This window comes from Pseudophryne corroboree, unplaced genomic scaffold (assembly GCF_028390025.1).
Source record: "Pseudophryne corroboree isolate aPseCor3 unplaced genomic scaffold, aPseCor3.hap2 scaffold_695, whole genome shotgun sequence".
In the NCBI taxonomy this organism is placed as follows: Eukaryota; Metazoa; Chordata; class Amphibia; order Anura; family Myobatrachidae; genus Pseudophryne; species Pseudophryne corroboree.
Genome location: NW_026970279.1, coordinates 83,623 through 98,875, shown reverse-complemented (window position 1 = coordinate 98,875; position 15,253 = coordinate 83,623). Strand labels below are relative to the sequence as shown.

At 46.9% G+C, this 15,253-nt stretch overlaps 1 protein-coding gene and 1 pseudogene across 1 annotated transcript in view; one reads left to right on the top strand and one right to left on the bottom strand.

Moving 5' to 3' along the window:
* Positions 1-15,253, bottom strand: part of LOC135037958 (zinc finger protein ZFP2-like) — a 145,981-nt gene that overhangs the window by 52,409 nt on the left and 78,319 nt on the right. The window contains exons 2-4 of the mRNA XM_063954610.1: positions 7,956-8,073; positions 7,775-7,872; positions 6,624-7,632 (exon numbers count right to left, since the gene is read on the bottom strand). Coding sequence (XP_063810680.1) covers positions 6,624-7,632; positions 7,775-7,872; positions 7,956-8,073 — 1,225 coding nt within the window. The remainder of the gene's footprint in view (positions 1-6,623; positions 7,633-7,774; positions 7,873-7,955; positions 8,074-15,253) is intronic.
* Positions 721-839, top strand: LOC135037963 (5S ribosomal RNA; annotated as a pseudogene).

The following is a 15,253-nucleotide window of genomic DNA, read 5'->3' as shown; positions in this document are numbered from 1 at the left end:
TAACGTTTGCCTGTAAATTATTTAGGCTGTTTTGTATGTTCAAAAAATGTAATCTGAGTATATACCTATAACATAGTGCAGAGCAGTGGTAGCTGCAACGATGTGTGTTCTTTTCTTTTAAAAAAATTACATCTGGCTTCTAAGTATCGATTTATGTCAAATTCATGGCAACAATTGTATTTTGTTATATCAGCTGCTGGTATGTGAGTGTTTATGGTTGCATTGTTCAACTAATTGCAGCAAATATACATTTTTTTGAAGCACATCTATTTATCCTTTTTTTGGGTTATTTTAGCTAATTTTTCCACCTTCGATACAAATTAAGTATCATACCTGACAATTAAGCTCGGATAATTTCTTTATTAATGTTGGTGCATTAGAAAATATTATTCAATCAATGTTTTCCTGACGGGCAGATTCAATCTGCAATAACAGACACTTGGTTCATTTGAATTCTGTGTTTGCGTTTCATACATGCCTTAAATTATAATAGGCTATCTGTCTTGCTTTGCCTCACGCCACGAACAGAAATAACAGAGGCTCATGTTATCAACCCTTGCTGACCATATGATTTAACCATACCCATGTGTCTGGGTCGCTAAATTGGTGCAATGATGGTCAACAAAATTATCTAATAAGGAGGAATGCAATTGGCTAAACTGGCACAATAACACACATCCCTTACATAACAGCTGCACTCACTGCCCCTTTCCACACGTTACCTACTACCATACCACACTGGGTATGCCCAACCCCGTCTGACCTTGGAGGCAATACAGTGTTGGGCCTGGTCAGTACTTCAGTGGGAGACCACTTAGGAATACCAGGTGTTGTAGGTCTCCAGTGGAATTTAATTGGTGATTGCACTGAATCCACAGTGGGATGGGCATTTGCTTGCTAGACACTGAATTATCACAGTAACAATCCATCTAATATATTCGCAGACCTTATTCTATGTATGGCTTAGATAGTTTAGAGCCATCTTATTATTAAATTGGGTATCTTGTGTTTTTCATTAATTTTTTCTTAGTAATTTCAATTAGTGTATCTAGCCTTTTATCATATACAAATTATTAAAAGTTATGTTTTAATTACTTCATCATTACATCATTTTTCATACAGACATCATATCTGCAAGTAACTCTCCGGGAATGAGTGCTCCCAACCAAGGTCATTTTTTCTTCTCTCTTTAATTAGGGATAGATACAATGCAGTCACACAGCCCGGAACACCTGCACTCACATGTAAGGGATAGATACAATGCAGTCACACAGCCCGGAACACCTGCACTCACATGTAAGGGATAGATACAATGCAGTCACACAGCCCGGAACACCTGCACTCACATGTAAGGGATAGATACAATGCAGTCACACAGCCCGGAACACCTGCACTCACATGTAAGGGATAGATACAATGCAGTCACACAGCCCGGAACACCTGCACTCACATGTAAGGGATAGATACAATGCAGTCACACAGCCCGGAACACCTGTACTCACATGTAAGGGATAGATACAATGCAGTCACACAGCCCGGAACACCTGCACTCACATGTAAGGGACAGATACAATGCAGTCACACAGCCCGGAACACCTGCACTCACATGTAAGGGATAGATACAATGCCGTCACACAGCCCGGAACACCTGCACTCACATGTAAGGGATAGATACAATGCAGTCACACAGCCCGGAACACCTGTACTCACATGTAAGGGCCAGATACAATGCAGTCACACAGCCCGGAACACCTGCACTCACATGTAGGGGATAGATACAATGCAGTCACACAGCCCGGAACACCTGCACTCACATGTAAGAGACAGATACAATGCAGTCACACAGCCCGGAACACCTGTACTCACATGTAAGGGATAGATACAATGCAGTCACACAGCCCGGAACACCTGCACTCACATGTAAGGGATAGATACAATGCAGTCACACAGCCCGGAACACCTGCACTCACATGTAAGGGATAGATACAATGCAGTCACACAGCCCGGAACACCTGTACTCACATGTAAGGGATAGATACAATGCAGTCACACAGCCCGGAACACCTGTACTCACATGTAAGGGATAGATACAATGCAGTCACAAAGCCCGGAACACCTGTACTCACATGTAAGAGATAGATACAATGCAGTCACACAGCCCGGAACACCTGTACTCACATGTAAGGGATAGATACAATGCAGTCACACAGTCCAGAACACCTGCACTCACATGTAAGGTACAGATACAATGCAGTCACACAGCCCGGAACACCTGCACTCACATGTAAGGGATAGATACAATGCAGTCACAAAGCCCGGAACACCTGTACTCACATGTAAGAGATAGATACAATGCAGTCACACAGCCCGGAACACCTGTACTCACATGTAAGGGATAGATACAATGCAGTCACACAGTCCAGAACACCTGCACTCACATGTAAGGGACAGATACAATGCAGTCACACAGCCCAGAACACCTGTACTCACATGTAAGGGATAGATACAATGCAGTCACACAGCCCGGAACACCTGTACTCACATGTAAGGGATAGATATAATGCAGTCACACAGCCCGGAACACCTGCAGTCACATGTAAGGGATAGATACAATGCAGTCACACAGCCCGGAACATCTGTACTCACATGTAAGGGATAGATACAATGCAGTCACACAGCCCGGAACACCTGCACTCACATGTAAGGGATAGATACAATGCAGTCACACAGCCCGGAACACCTGCACTCACATGTAAGGGACAGATACAATGCAGTCACACAGCCTGGAACACCTGTACTCACATGTAAGGGATAGATACAATGCAGTCACACAGCCCGGAACATCTGTACTCACATGTAAGGGATAGATACAATGCAGTCACACAGCCCGGAACACCTGCACTCACATGTAAGGGACAGATACAATGCAGTCACACAGCCCGGAACACCTGCACTCACATGTCAGGGACAGATACAATGCAGTCACACTGCCCGGAACACCTGCACTCACATGTAAGGGGTAGATACAATGCAGTCACACAGCCCAGAACACCTGCACTCACATGTAAGGGATAGATACAATGCAGTCACACAGCCCGGAACATCTGTACTCACATGTAAGGGATAGATACAATGCAGTCACACAGCCCGGAACACCTGCACTCACATGTAAGGGATAGATACAATGCAGTCACACAGCCCGGAACATCTGTACTCACATGTAAGGGATAGATACAATGCAGTCACACAGCCCGGAACACCTGCACTCACATGTAAGGGACAGATACAATGCAGTCACACAGCCCGGAACACCTGTACTCACATGTAAGGGACAGATACAATGCAGTCACACAGCCCGGAACACCTGCACTCACATGTAAGGGGTAGATACAATGCAGTCACACAGCCCGGAACACCTGCACTCACATGTAAGGGATAGATACAATGCAGTCACACAGCCCGGAACACCTGCACTCACATGTAAGGGATAGATACAATGCAGTCACACAGCCCGGAACACCTGCACTCACATGTAAGGGACAGATACAATGCAGTCACACAGCCCGGAACTCCTGCACTCACATGTAAGGGACAGATACAATGCAGTCACACAGCCCGGAACACCTGCACTCACATGTAAGGGATAGATACAATGCAGTCACACAGCCCGGAACACCTGCACTCACATGTAAGGGATAGATACAATGCAGTCACACAGCCCGGAACACCTGCACTCACATGTAAGGGATAGATACAATGCAGTCACACAGCCCGGAACACCTGCACTCACATGTAAGGGATAGATACAATGCAGTCACACAGCCCGGAACACCTGCACTCACATGTAAGGGATAGATACAATGCAGTCACACAGACCGGAACACCTGTACTCACATGTAAGGGATAGATACAATGCAGTCACACAGCCCGGAACACCTGCACTCACATGTAAGGGATAGATACAATGCAGTCACACAGCCCGGAACACCTGTACTCACATGTAAGGGGTAGATACAAGGCAGTCACACAGCCCGGAACACCTGCACTCACATGTAAGGGACAGATACAATGCAGTCACACAGCCCGGAACACCTGCACTCACATGTAAGGGATAGATACAATGCCGTCACACAGCCCGGAACACCTGCACTCACATGTAAGGGACAGATACAATGCAGTCACACAGCCCGGAACACCTGTACTCACATGTAAGGGACAGATACAATGCAGTCACACAGCCCGGAACACCTGCACTCACATGTAAGGGATAGATACAATGCAGTCACACAGCCCGGAACACCTGTACTCACATGTAAGGGACAGATACAATGCAGTCACACAGCCCGGAACACCTGCACTCACATGTAAGGGACAGATACAATGCAGTCACACAGCCCGGAACACCTGCACTCACATGTAAGGGATAGATACAATGCAGTCACACAGCCCGGAACACCTGCACTCACATGTAAGGGATAGATACAATGCAGTCACACAGCCCGGAACACCTGTACTCACATGTAAGGGACAGATACAATGCAGTCACACAGCCCGGAACACCTGCACTCACATGTAAGGGATAGATACAATGCAGTCACACAGCCCGGAACACCTGTACTCACATGTAAGGGATAGATACAATGCAGTCACACAGCCCGGAACACCTGTACTCACATGTAAGGGATAGATACAATGCAGTCACACAGCCCGGAACACCTGCACTCACATGTAAGGGATAGATACAAGGCAGTCACACAGCCCGGAACACCTGCACTCACATGTAAGGGATAGATACAAGGCAGTCACACAGCCCGGAACACCTGTACTCACATGTAAGGGATAGATACAATGCAGTCACACAGCCCGGAACACCTGTACTCACATGTAAGGGATAGATACAATGCAGTCACACAGCCCGGAACACCCGCACTCACATGTAAGGGATAGATACAATGCAGTCACACAGCCCGGAACACATGTACTCACATGTAAGGGATAGATACAATGCAGTCACACAGCCCGGAACACCTGCACTCACATGTAAGGGAAAGATACAATGCAGTCACACAGCCCGGAACACCTGTACTCACATGTAAGGGATAGATACAATGCAGTCACACAGCCCGGAACACCCGCACTCACATGTAAGGGAAAGATACAATGCAGTCACACAGCCCGGAACACCTGCACTCACATGTAAGGGATAGATACAATGCACTCACATGTAAGGGATAGATACAATGCAGTCACACAGCCCGGAACACCTGCACTCACATGTAAGGGACAGATACAATGCAGTCACACAGCCCGGAACACCTGCACTCACATGTAAGGGATAGATACAATGCAGTCACACAGCAGAGCTAGCACCAGTCACACACAATGTAAGTAAATAACAATTGCAATGGGCACTGACGTCATCTCCTCACACCACAGTGGTAGGTAGGACTAGTGCATGTATAACCTGGCCACCTCTGGAGACAGAACCCAGCATTCCCAGAGCCCGGCATCACACTCATTCCCATTGGAATGTCCCTCAGAGACTCTTATAAGAGAAGCATGTGGGGGAGGGGCAGCCGAGAGGGAAACCCAGCTGTGGAATCTGGCTCTGGGAGAGGACCTACCTCCCCTGGCTGACATCACCCACCAGGTACCCTGGCCTCCATTATCCTATATATATGTATTATATGCATGCCCTGGTGGTCTAGTGTAACCCGTAGCAGCAGCCAGGGATCACATTAGAGCCTGCGGAAGCATGGACTGCATGTATTGTGGGTCCCACGTGCCAGAGAATGCCTTACCTGTCCTCCGGGTGCAGTCCGGGCCCCTGGACGCTGTACTAGCGCGGCGATCAGGAAGTAACCACGCCGGAATCATCAGTCTCTTAGCCTCACTGACGTTGCGGCACCAGCGGGGGATTGTTGGAGCAGCAGCGGTGGCGCTCAGAGAGACTCCCAGCGCTGCTCATTCATTCCTCTCCGCTGTGTGACCGGTGCTCCGGCTTCTGCCAGCACCAACACTAAAACTGCCCACTAGCCAGGGGCGGGGTACATGGGGAGGAGGTCCAGGGCATCCTGGGAAATAAAAGCTTAACTGTGTGATGCCCGGTCGACTCCTACCACCTACACCCCGATGTAAGGACTGTGGATCACTATGGACCCTAAAGAAGAAAACGCCTTTAACAGAAAACACCCCTGATTCAAATATTGCTGCCGACGAACGCAATATTAGCATTTCAGATCGCCACCCCCGGGTAAGGTGAGCTGAAATGCACAAAACTTTTCGTGATCGCACCCATGACATTAGTTGAGTTAAATAGCTTTACAAAGCTAATCCAGACTGCTATGGGCGCGATATGCCCAAACATGGGGGACAATTGAATATTGACCCGCAAACTCTTGTCACTTTAGACGGGAGATCGGGCGTGATATTACAATTGAATATCACCCCTTGTGTTATAAACACCCAACTGAGAACAGGGCTGATGGTCCTAGACTACATCACTGGGCAGATACATTTCCATCAATAGTCTGTACTGACAGAGGAGGGTGTAGGATAAGAGATTGCTGTAGTGACTGAGCAAGGAGAATATGTGACTTCTGTAATAAGTGTTTATTACTCACCTGTGCTGATATCTGTAGGGATCTCCTCCTCCTTACACTGCTGATCACCCCTCACATACGTGTCTTCTTCTCCCGCTATATCTTCTGCCTTTATATCAGTCACATACGTCTCTTCTTCTCCCTCTATATCTTCTGCCTTTATATCAGTCACATACGTCTCTTCTTCTCCCTCTATATATTCTACCTTTATATCAGTTACATACGTCTCTTCTTCTCCCTTTATATCAGTCACATACGTCTCTTCTTGTCTCTCTGTATCTTCTGTCTTCATATCAGTCACATACGTCTCTTCTTCTCCTTCTATATCTTCTGCCTTTACATCAGTCACATACGTCTCTTCTTCTCCCTTTAGATCTTCTGCCTTTATATCAGTCACATACGTCTCTTCTTCTCCCTCTATATCTTCTGCCTTTATATCAGTCACATACGTCTCTTCTTCTCCCGCTATATCTTCTGCCTTTATATCAGTCACATACGTCTCTTCTTCTCCCTCTATATCTTCTGCCGTTATATCAGTCACATACGTCTCTTCTTCTCCCGCTATATCTTCTGCCTTTATATCAGTTACATACGTCTCTTTTTCTCCCTCTATATCTTCTGCCGTTATATCAGTCACATACGTCTCTTCTTCTCCCTCTGTATCTTCTGCCTTTATATCAGTCACATACGTCTCTTCTTCTCCCTCTATATATTCTGCCTTTATATCAGTCACATACGTCTCTTTTTCTCCCTCTGTATCTTCTGTCTTCATATCAGTCACATTCGTCTCTTCTTCTCCTTTTATATCTTCTGCCTTTACATCAGTCACATACGTCTCTTCTTCTCCCAATGTATCTTCTGCCTTTATATCAGTCACATAGGTCTCTTCTTCTCCCTCTATATCTTCTGCCTTTATATCAGTCACATACGTCTCTTCTTCTCCATCTATATATTCTGCCTTTATATCAGTCACATACGTCTCTTCTTCTCCCTCTGTATCTTCTGCCTTTATATCAGTCAGACAGTTATCCTAAATAGCCCACAAAACAATATACATTAATAATGTCTGATTTCAGATAGTGTAATATCAGTGTATAAAACACACAGCTTCTCTACACATTATATAGTGACAATCACTTTGGTATATGGGCGACACCCTAAATTCCACCTACCTGATCCTCCTGTGGGATCCTGTGATTCTCCTCTGTACAATCCTGGGAATACAGAGGACGGGGACATCTCTCTGGGGTATCTCTGTTACTGGGTCCATCTGTAAGAGACACACAGTGACTGAGTACAGTGTATATATGTGATTATCAGATGATGTGTGTGTATATGGGGGGTCCCACATACCTGCTCTCCCCTGTACAATACATGACAGTCTCCTCTTACTCAGTGATGTGAGGGGCCGGTGATTCTCCATCATCACGTCCTTGTACAGACCCCTGTGTTCCTCTATATACTCCACCTCCTGCATGAAGACATAGACAGTGACATCATGACACCTTATAGGAACCTGACACACACAGTGATACAGTCATCACCCAGACACATCCCCTGGTGTTACTGTATAATGCCCCATTCCCAGCAGTCACCTCTCCAGTCATCACCCAGACACATCCCCTGGTGTTACTGTATAATGCCCCATTCCCAGCAGTCACCTCTCCAGTCATCACCCAGACACATCCTCTGGTGTTACTGTATAATGTCCCATTCCCAGCAGTCACCTCTCCAGTCATCACCCAGACACATCCCCTGGTGTTACTGTATAATGTCCCATTCCCAGCCGTCACCTCTCCAGTCATCACCCAGACACATCCCCTGGTGTTACTGTATAATGTCCCATTCCCAGCAGTCACCTCTCCAGTCATCACCCAGACACATCCCGTGGTGTTACTGTATAATGTCCCATTCCCAGCCGTCACCTCTCCAGTCATCACTCAGACATATCCCCTTGTGTTACTGTATAATGCCCCATTCCCAGCCGTCACCTCTCCAGTCATCACTAAGACATATCCCCTTGTGTCACTGTATACATATATATGCCAACCATGGCACTCTAAATCAACAAGACACCTACAAAAACTGTCACGTAAAGTAGAACGTCAGTGGCGTAAATCTCAGAATCCAAGTGACTTCCTCATATATAAGACCACCTACCACTCCTATCATCAGGCCCTGGACACTGCCAAACAAACATATTTCCAATCTCTTCTCATGCCACCAACCCCAAGCGACTTTTTAATACATATAAATCACTTCTTTACCCTCCCTCACCTCCCCCACTAGCTACTATCACTGCACAAGAACTTGCCTCCTACTTCAAGTATAAGAGTGATAAAATCCAAGATTAAATGGTATGCTCTTCCTCAGCCAGTGACCTGCTCCATTCCCTACCTGAACCCTCTGGCACTTTCTCTTCATTTGATCCCACAAGTGAAGATGAAGTATCAACACTCTTTCCATCCTCCTATTCCACTACCTCTCCTCTTGATCCTATACCCTCACAGGTCAGTAAAACTTTGTCTCCTGTGCTTATCCCAACCTTAACTAAAATCTGTAATTTCTCTCTCTACTGGTATCTTTCCTTCTCTGTATAAGCATGCACTGATTACTCCCATTCTAAACAAACACAACTCTGACCCAAACACACTCTCTAACTACCGTCCCATTTCTCAGCTACCAGGTCCCTTCAAGCTACTTGAGAGACTTGCCTACACTCGCCTCACGCACTTTCTTAACTCCCACAACTTATTGGACCCACTTCAGTCAGGCTTTCATGCCCAACACTCCACAGAGATGGCACTGACCAAAGTAGTGAATGATCTAGTCACTGCTAGATCTAAAGGCCATTACACACTACTCATTCTTCTAGATCTCTCTGCTGCTTATGACACTGTTGACCACTCTCTTCTCATACAAACACTACAATCTCTGTTATGATTCCAGCACTCCTGACCAGAGGAGATCTTATGACAAGGACCAGAGCGCTGGAATGGAATGCATGTAACGGGAGCAGGAAAGACTAGTTGCCCCAGGCGCCCTAACTCTATTGTCTCACCCGTGCTATCGGAAATCCCCTGCGAGACTATGGTTTCTTGAGCCCCTGGCAGCCACGTTTGAAGGGCGGATTATGTCTGCCCAACTCCGGTGCCACCCGGTCTTAGTGAGAAACAAAGGGAAATCCGAGGCAGGATGATAACAAGAGGACCTCTGACTGACAACAGGCCAGGGGCAACAAGCTAACTAACAAAACCTGAAGTATGTGCAGAAACCCGCCAGGGAAAAGGACAACCAAAATCCACTTGTCCAATACTCCTACCCAGCACCGCTGGATACCAGAGTGGACCTGTGGAAGCGGAACCCTCCGCGAAATGCTCCAAAACACAAATAATAAATAATTAAGCGGTCAAGCCGCAACACACGGCGAAGCCACGACTCACGAACACCACTGGATGTTATACGGTGATTAGTCAGGACTCCAGGAATAAGATGACAACTTCCGAGTTCAGGACTTCCGAATACTGGGATGACCGGATACAGCAAGACTGGAACAGACTCTCAGCAAACAGAGACAGCATGCAGGAAGCTATTACCGGCATCTGTGAGAATTCCTGAGAGTGCATATGAAGAGGAGTCCTCCAATCAGGTGCTGACAGGGCTAATTACCTACATGCCGTGCAGCTGCCTTGCTGCATGGCCAGGAAACAGGTGTAGGTTCATTAAACCCTGGACCCAGCAACGGGGAACGCGGTCCGTCAGTAGCGTCCCCGTTGCTAGGGTCCGTGCGGCTCAGTGCGCCCGGCGTCCAGCGTTGCCAGGGAGCCAGCGGATGTCCGCATACGGCATCCCTGGTTGCTAGGCGCCGGGCCGCACCGACGAGTGGACCCCGGCGCCTAATAGTACCCCCCCCCCCTTGAGGAGGGGTCAAGGAACCCCTAAAGCCAGGTTTCCAAGGAAATTCCCGAAAAAATGCCCTCTTGAGCCTTGGGGCATGAAGATCCTTATCCAGGACCCAGGACCTTTCCTCTGGACCATAACCTCTCCAGTGAACCAGAAAATAAAGCCGGCCCCTGGACAACTTGGAATCGAGAACCTTCTCCACCAGGAACGCCTGTTGTCCCTGTACGTCCACTGGAGATCTTCCCTGAGAGATCTTCCGAGGAAATTTACTGGAAGAAATGTATGGCTTCAACAGGGAGCAATGAAACGTATTACCAATCCGAAGAGATTTTGGTAAATGTAACCGGAAAGCAACTGGGTTAACTTTTTTAATGATATGAAATGGTCCAATAAATTTGGGTCCCAACCTAGCTGAAGATTGTCGAAGTCTAATGTTACGAGTCGACAACCATACTCTATCTCCCACCTTAAAATTGCAAGGACGTCGGAGCCAGTCAGAAATTTTTTCCTCTCAAAAGGCCGCTTTTCTTAGAGCAAGGTGCACTTTTTTCCAAATGGCTCTGAGATGGGAGGTTAAGGTTAGCGAGGAAACTGAGGAATGTTGAAAAAAAGAATTAGCTCTGGGGTGAAAACCAAAAACTGAAAAGAATGGAGACACGTTGGTGGAGGAATGACAAGAATTATTGTAAGCAAACTCCGCCAATGGAAGAAACTCCGACCAATCATTCTGGAGTTTGGCAGAGTACAAACGCAAATACTGTTTCAATGATTGGTTAACTCGCTCGGTTTGCCCGTTGGACTGTGGGTGGTAACCAGATGTTAATGACAATCTCATCTTTAATGAAGCACAAAAACACTTCCAGAATTGTGCAATGAATTGTGGACCCCGATCAGAAACAATATCAGTGGGCAACCCATGAAGTCTGAAAACATGGCGGAGAAACAAAACTGCCAATCCTTGGACAGATGGCAGTCGGGGAAGGGCAATGAAATGAGCCATCTTGCTAAAACGGTCCACTACCACCCAAATAACTCTGCATCCAGCTGAAAGGGGAAGGTCTACCACAAAATCCATGGAAATATGAGACCATGGCCTGAGAGGGACATTTAAGGGCATAAGTTGCCCGATAGGCAAGGAACGGGGAACCTTATGCTGTGCACAAACCTGACATGAAAAAACAAACTCCTTAACGTCTTTAGAAAGACCAGGCCACCATACTGAGCGGGAGACTAACTCCAATGTCTTAGAGATCCCTGGATGCCCGGAAACTTTGTTATCATGGAACTCAGTCAAAACAGTAGCTCTCAAGAAATCAGGGACGTAAAGACGACCAGCAGGAGTATTTCCAGGAGCTTGGTGTTGCAGCTGTTTTAACTGGGTAAATAAATCTTGTGTGAGGCCTGCCCAAATGACTGAAGATGGAAGTATGGGAGTAACAGGACTGTTATCATGAACCGGAAGAAAACTGCGTGACAGAGCATCTGCCTTGGTATTCTTGGAACCTGGCCTGAAAGTAATAATACATTTGAAACTAGTAAAGAACAAAGCCCAACGAGCCTGCCGGGCATTCAGCCGCTTAGCTGATTCGATGTATTGCAGATTCTTATGGTCAGTCAATACTGAAATAGTATGTGTTGCTCCCTCCAGCCAATGCCTCCACTCCTCGAAAGCCCATTTTATTGCCAGTAATTCCCGGTTACCAACGTCATAGTTGGATTCAGCGGAGGAGAATTTCCTGGACATAAAGGCACAAGGATGTAGTTCCAGAGACTCCGGATCCTTCTGAGATAGTATAGCCCCTACTCCAACCTCCGAGGCATCGACCTCCACAACGAAGGACAATCCTGGATTGGGATGTCTGAGGACTGGAGCCGAGACAAAAGCTTGTTTCAAGGCCCGAAAGGACAACTCCGCTTCACGCGACCAGTTGGTAGGATCCGCTCCTTTCTTTGTCAGGGCCACAATGGGAGCAACCAGGTCGGAAAAAGAATGAATGAACCTCCTGTAATAATTCGCAAACCCTAAAAAGCGCTGAATTGCTTTTAAATTGGTGGGTTGCGCCCAACTAAGGATGGCCTGGAGCTTCTTTGGTTCCATGAAAAATCCCCGAGGGGAAATAATGTACCCTAAAAAAGATACCTCCGTGACATGAAACTCACATTTTTCCAGTTTGGCATATAGATGATTCTCACGTAACTTTTGAAGAACCTGACGCACCTGGGTAACATGTTGTTCAATAGAGTCAGAATAAATCAGGATGTCGTCTAAGTAAACGACCACGAATTTCCCTAGGAAGTCACGGAGCACATCGTTAATGAGGTCCTGGAAAACTGCTGGAGCGTTAGACAAGCCGAACGGCATCACTAGGTACTCGTAGTGACCCGACTGAGTACTGAAGGCTGTCTTCCATTCATCTCCGGACCTGATTCGGATGAGGTTATACGCTCCTCTTAGGTCAATTTTGGAAAAAATCACAGCCGAACGCAGCTGATCAAAGAGGACGGAAATCAGCGGCAGAGGATAAGTATTTTTAACTGAGATTTTATTTAGGGCTCTGTAGTCAATGCAAGGTCTAAGTGAGCCATCCTTTTTCTCCACAAAGAAGAAGCCTGCACTTAAAGGGGATTTAGATGGCCTAATAAATCCTTTCCCTAGGCTCTCTTTAACATAGTCATTCATGGCCGCAGTTTCTGGCCCGGATAAAGCATATAACCTTCCCTTTGGCAATGCGGCACCAGGAGTTAGCTCAATGGCGCAATCATAAGGCCGATGGGGAGGCAGAATGTCTGCATTGCCCTTGGAGAACACATCAGCAAACTCCTGGTACTCCACGGGAATGAGTTCAGGAATGGCAGCAGCTATTCTGACTGGAAACGAAATACATTCCTTATCACAGAAGGTACCCCATTGAGAAATCTCCCCTGACCGCCAATCAATGGTGGGATTGTGAAAGGCCAGCCAAGGGTGACCCAGAACCACTGGAACTGCTGGGCAATGGGTAAGGAAGAACTCGATTTTTTCAGAATGAAGAGCTCCTACCGTACGTAGTACAGCGGGTGTACAGAGGGAAATAACCCCATTGGACAGTGGACTCCCATCTAAGCCATGCATGGTGACACACCTACCCAAAGATAACTGAGGAATGCCTAAGGCCTTAGCCCAAGTTAAATCCATAAAGTTTCCTGCGGCTCCACTGTCGACAAAAGCCGATACCGAGGAACTGAGGCTGCCAAAGGAAACCTTAGCTGGGACTAAAAGGGAGTTATTCGAGGAGATAAGCTGCAGACCTAGGTGAACCCCCTCACAATTCACCTGGTCAAGGCGTTTCCCGACTTATTCGGACAATTACGAGCAAAATGTCCCTTACCCCCACAGTACAAACAAAGACCAGAGTTTTGCCTTCTGGCTCTCTCTTCAGGAGACAACCGGGAGAGACCCATCTGCATGGGCTCCTCTAGGTCCTCAGGAATGGAATATACACATGGAGATGACCTGACCGATGCTCCTTTTTCAGCCTTCCGCTCTCTGAGACGACGATCAATCTTAATAGAAAGCTCCATGAGTTTATCGAGAGTCTCAGGAGCGGGATACTGGAGGAGACTGTCTTTAATAGATTCTGATAAGCCGAGGCGAAACTGACTGCGCAGGGCTGGGTCATTCCAGCCACAGTCGTTTGACCACCGGCGAAACTCCGTACAATAAACCTCTGCAGGATTCCTACCCTGTCTGAGAGCGCGCAATTGACATTCAGCGGATGCCTCTCTATCAGGGTCATCATATAATAGTCCTAAAGACCCAAAAAAAAGCGTCTACTGACAATAACACCGGATCATCTGCTTTTAAACCAAATGCCCAAGTCTGGGGATCCCCCTGGAGCAAAGAAATAATAATCCCGACCCGCTGAGATTCAGTACCCGAGGAGATCGGTCTTAAACGAAAATAAAGTTTACAGGATTCTTTAAAATTAAAAAACTCTTTTCTATCACCAGAAAAACGGTCAGGCAAATGCATTTTTGGTTCAGGAACTACCCTCGGGGAAGTTCGTAAAAGATCTTCCTGCGACTTCACCCGAAGGGAAAGATCCTGAACCATCTGAGTAAGTTCTTGAATCTGACTGACTAAGAGCTGACCAGGATTTGGTCCTAACCCTGTTGGATTCATGAGGCCGACAATTTCTTACAAAAACTGAATAAGAAAAAATGAAACTCCGTTTCATTTTAAGTTTTGGTATGGCCGGTAATAATGTTATGATTCCAGCACTCCTGACCAGAGGAGATCTTATGACAAGGACCAGAGCGCTGGAATGGAATGTATGTAACGGGAGCAGGAAAGACTAGTTGCCCCTGGCGCCCTAACTCTATTGTCTCACCCGTGCTATCGGAAATCCCCTGCGAGACTATGGTTTCTTGAGCCCCTGGCAGCCACGTTTGAAGGGCGGATTATGTCTGCCCAACTCCGGTGCCACCCGTCTTAGTGAGAGACAAAGGGAAATCCGAGGCAGGATGATAACAAGAGGACCTCTGACTGACAACAGGCCAGGGGCAACAAGCTAACTAACAAAACCTGAAGTATGTGCGGAAACCCGCCAGGGAAAAGGACAACCAAAATCCACTTGTCCAATACTCCTACCCAGCACCGCTGGATACCAGAGTGGACCTGTGGAAGCGGAACCCTCCGCGAAATGCTCCAAAACACAAATAATAAATAATAAAGCGGTCAAGCCGCAACACACGGCGAAGCCACGACT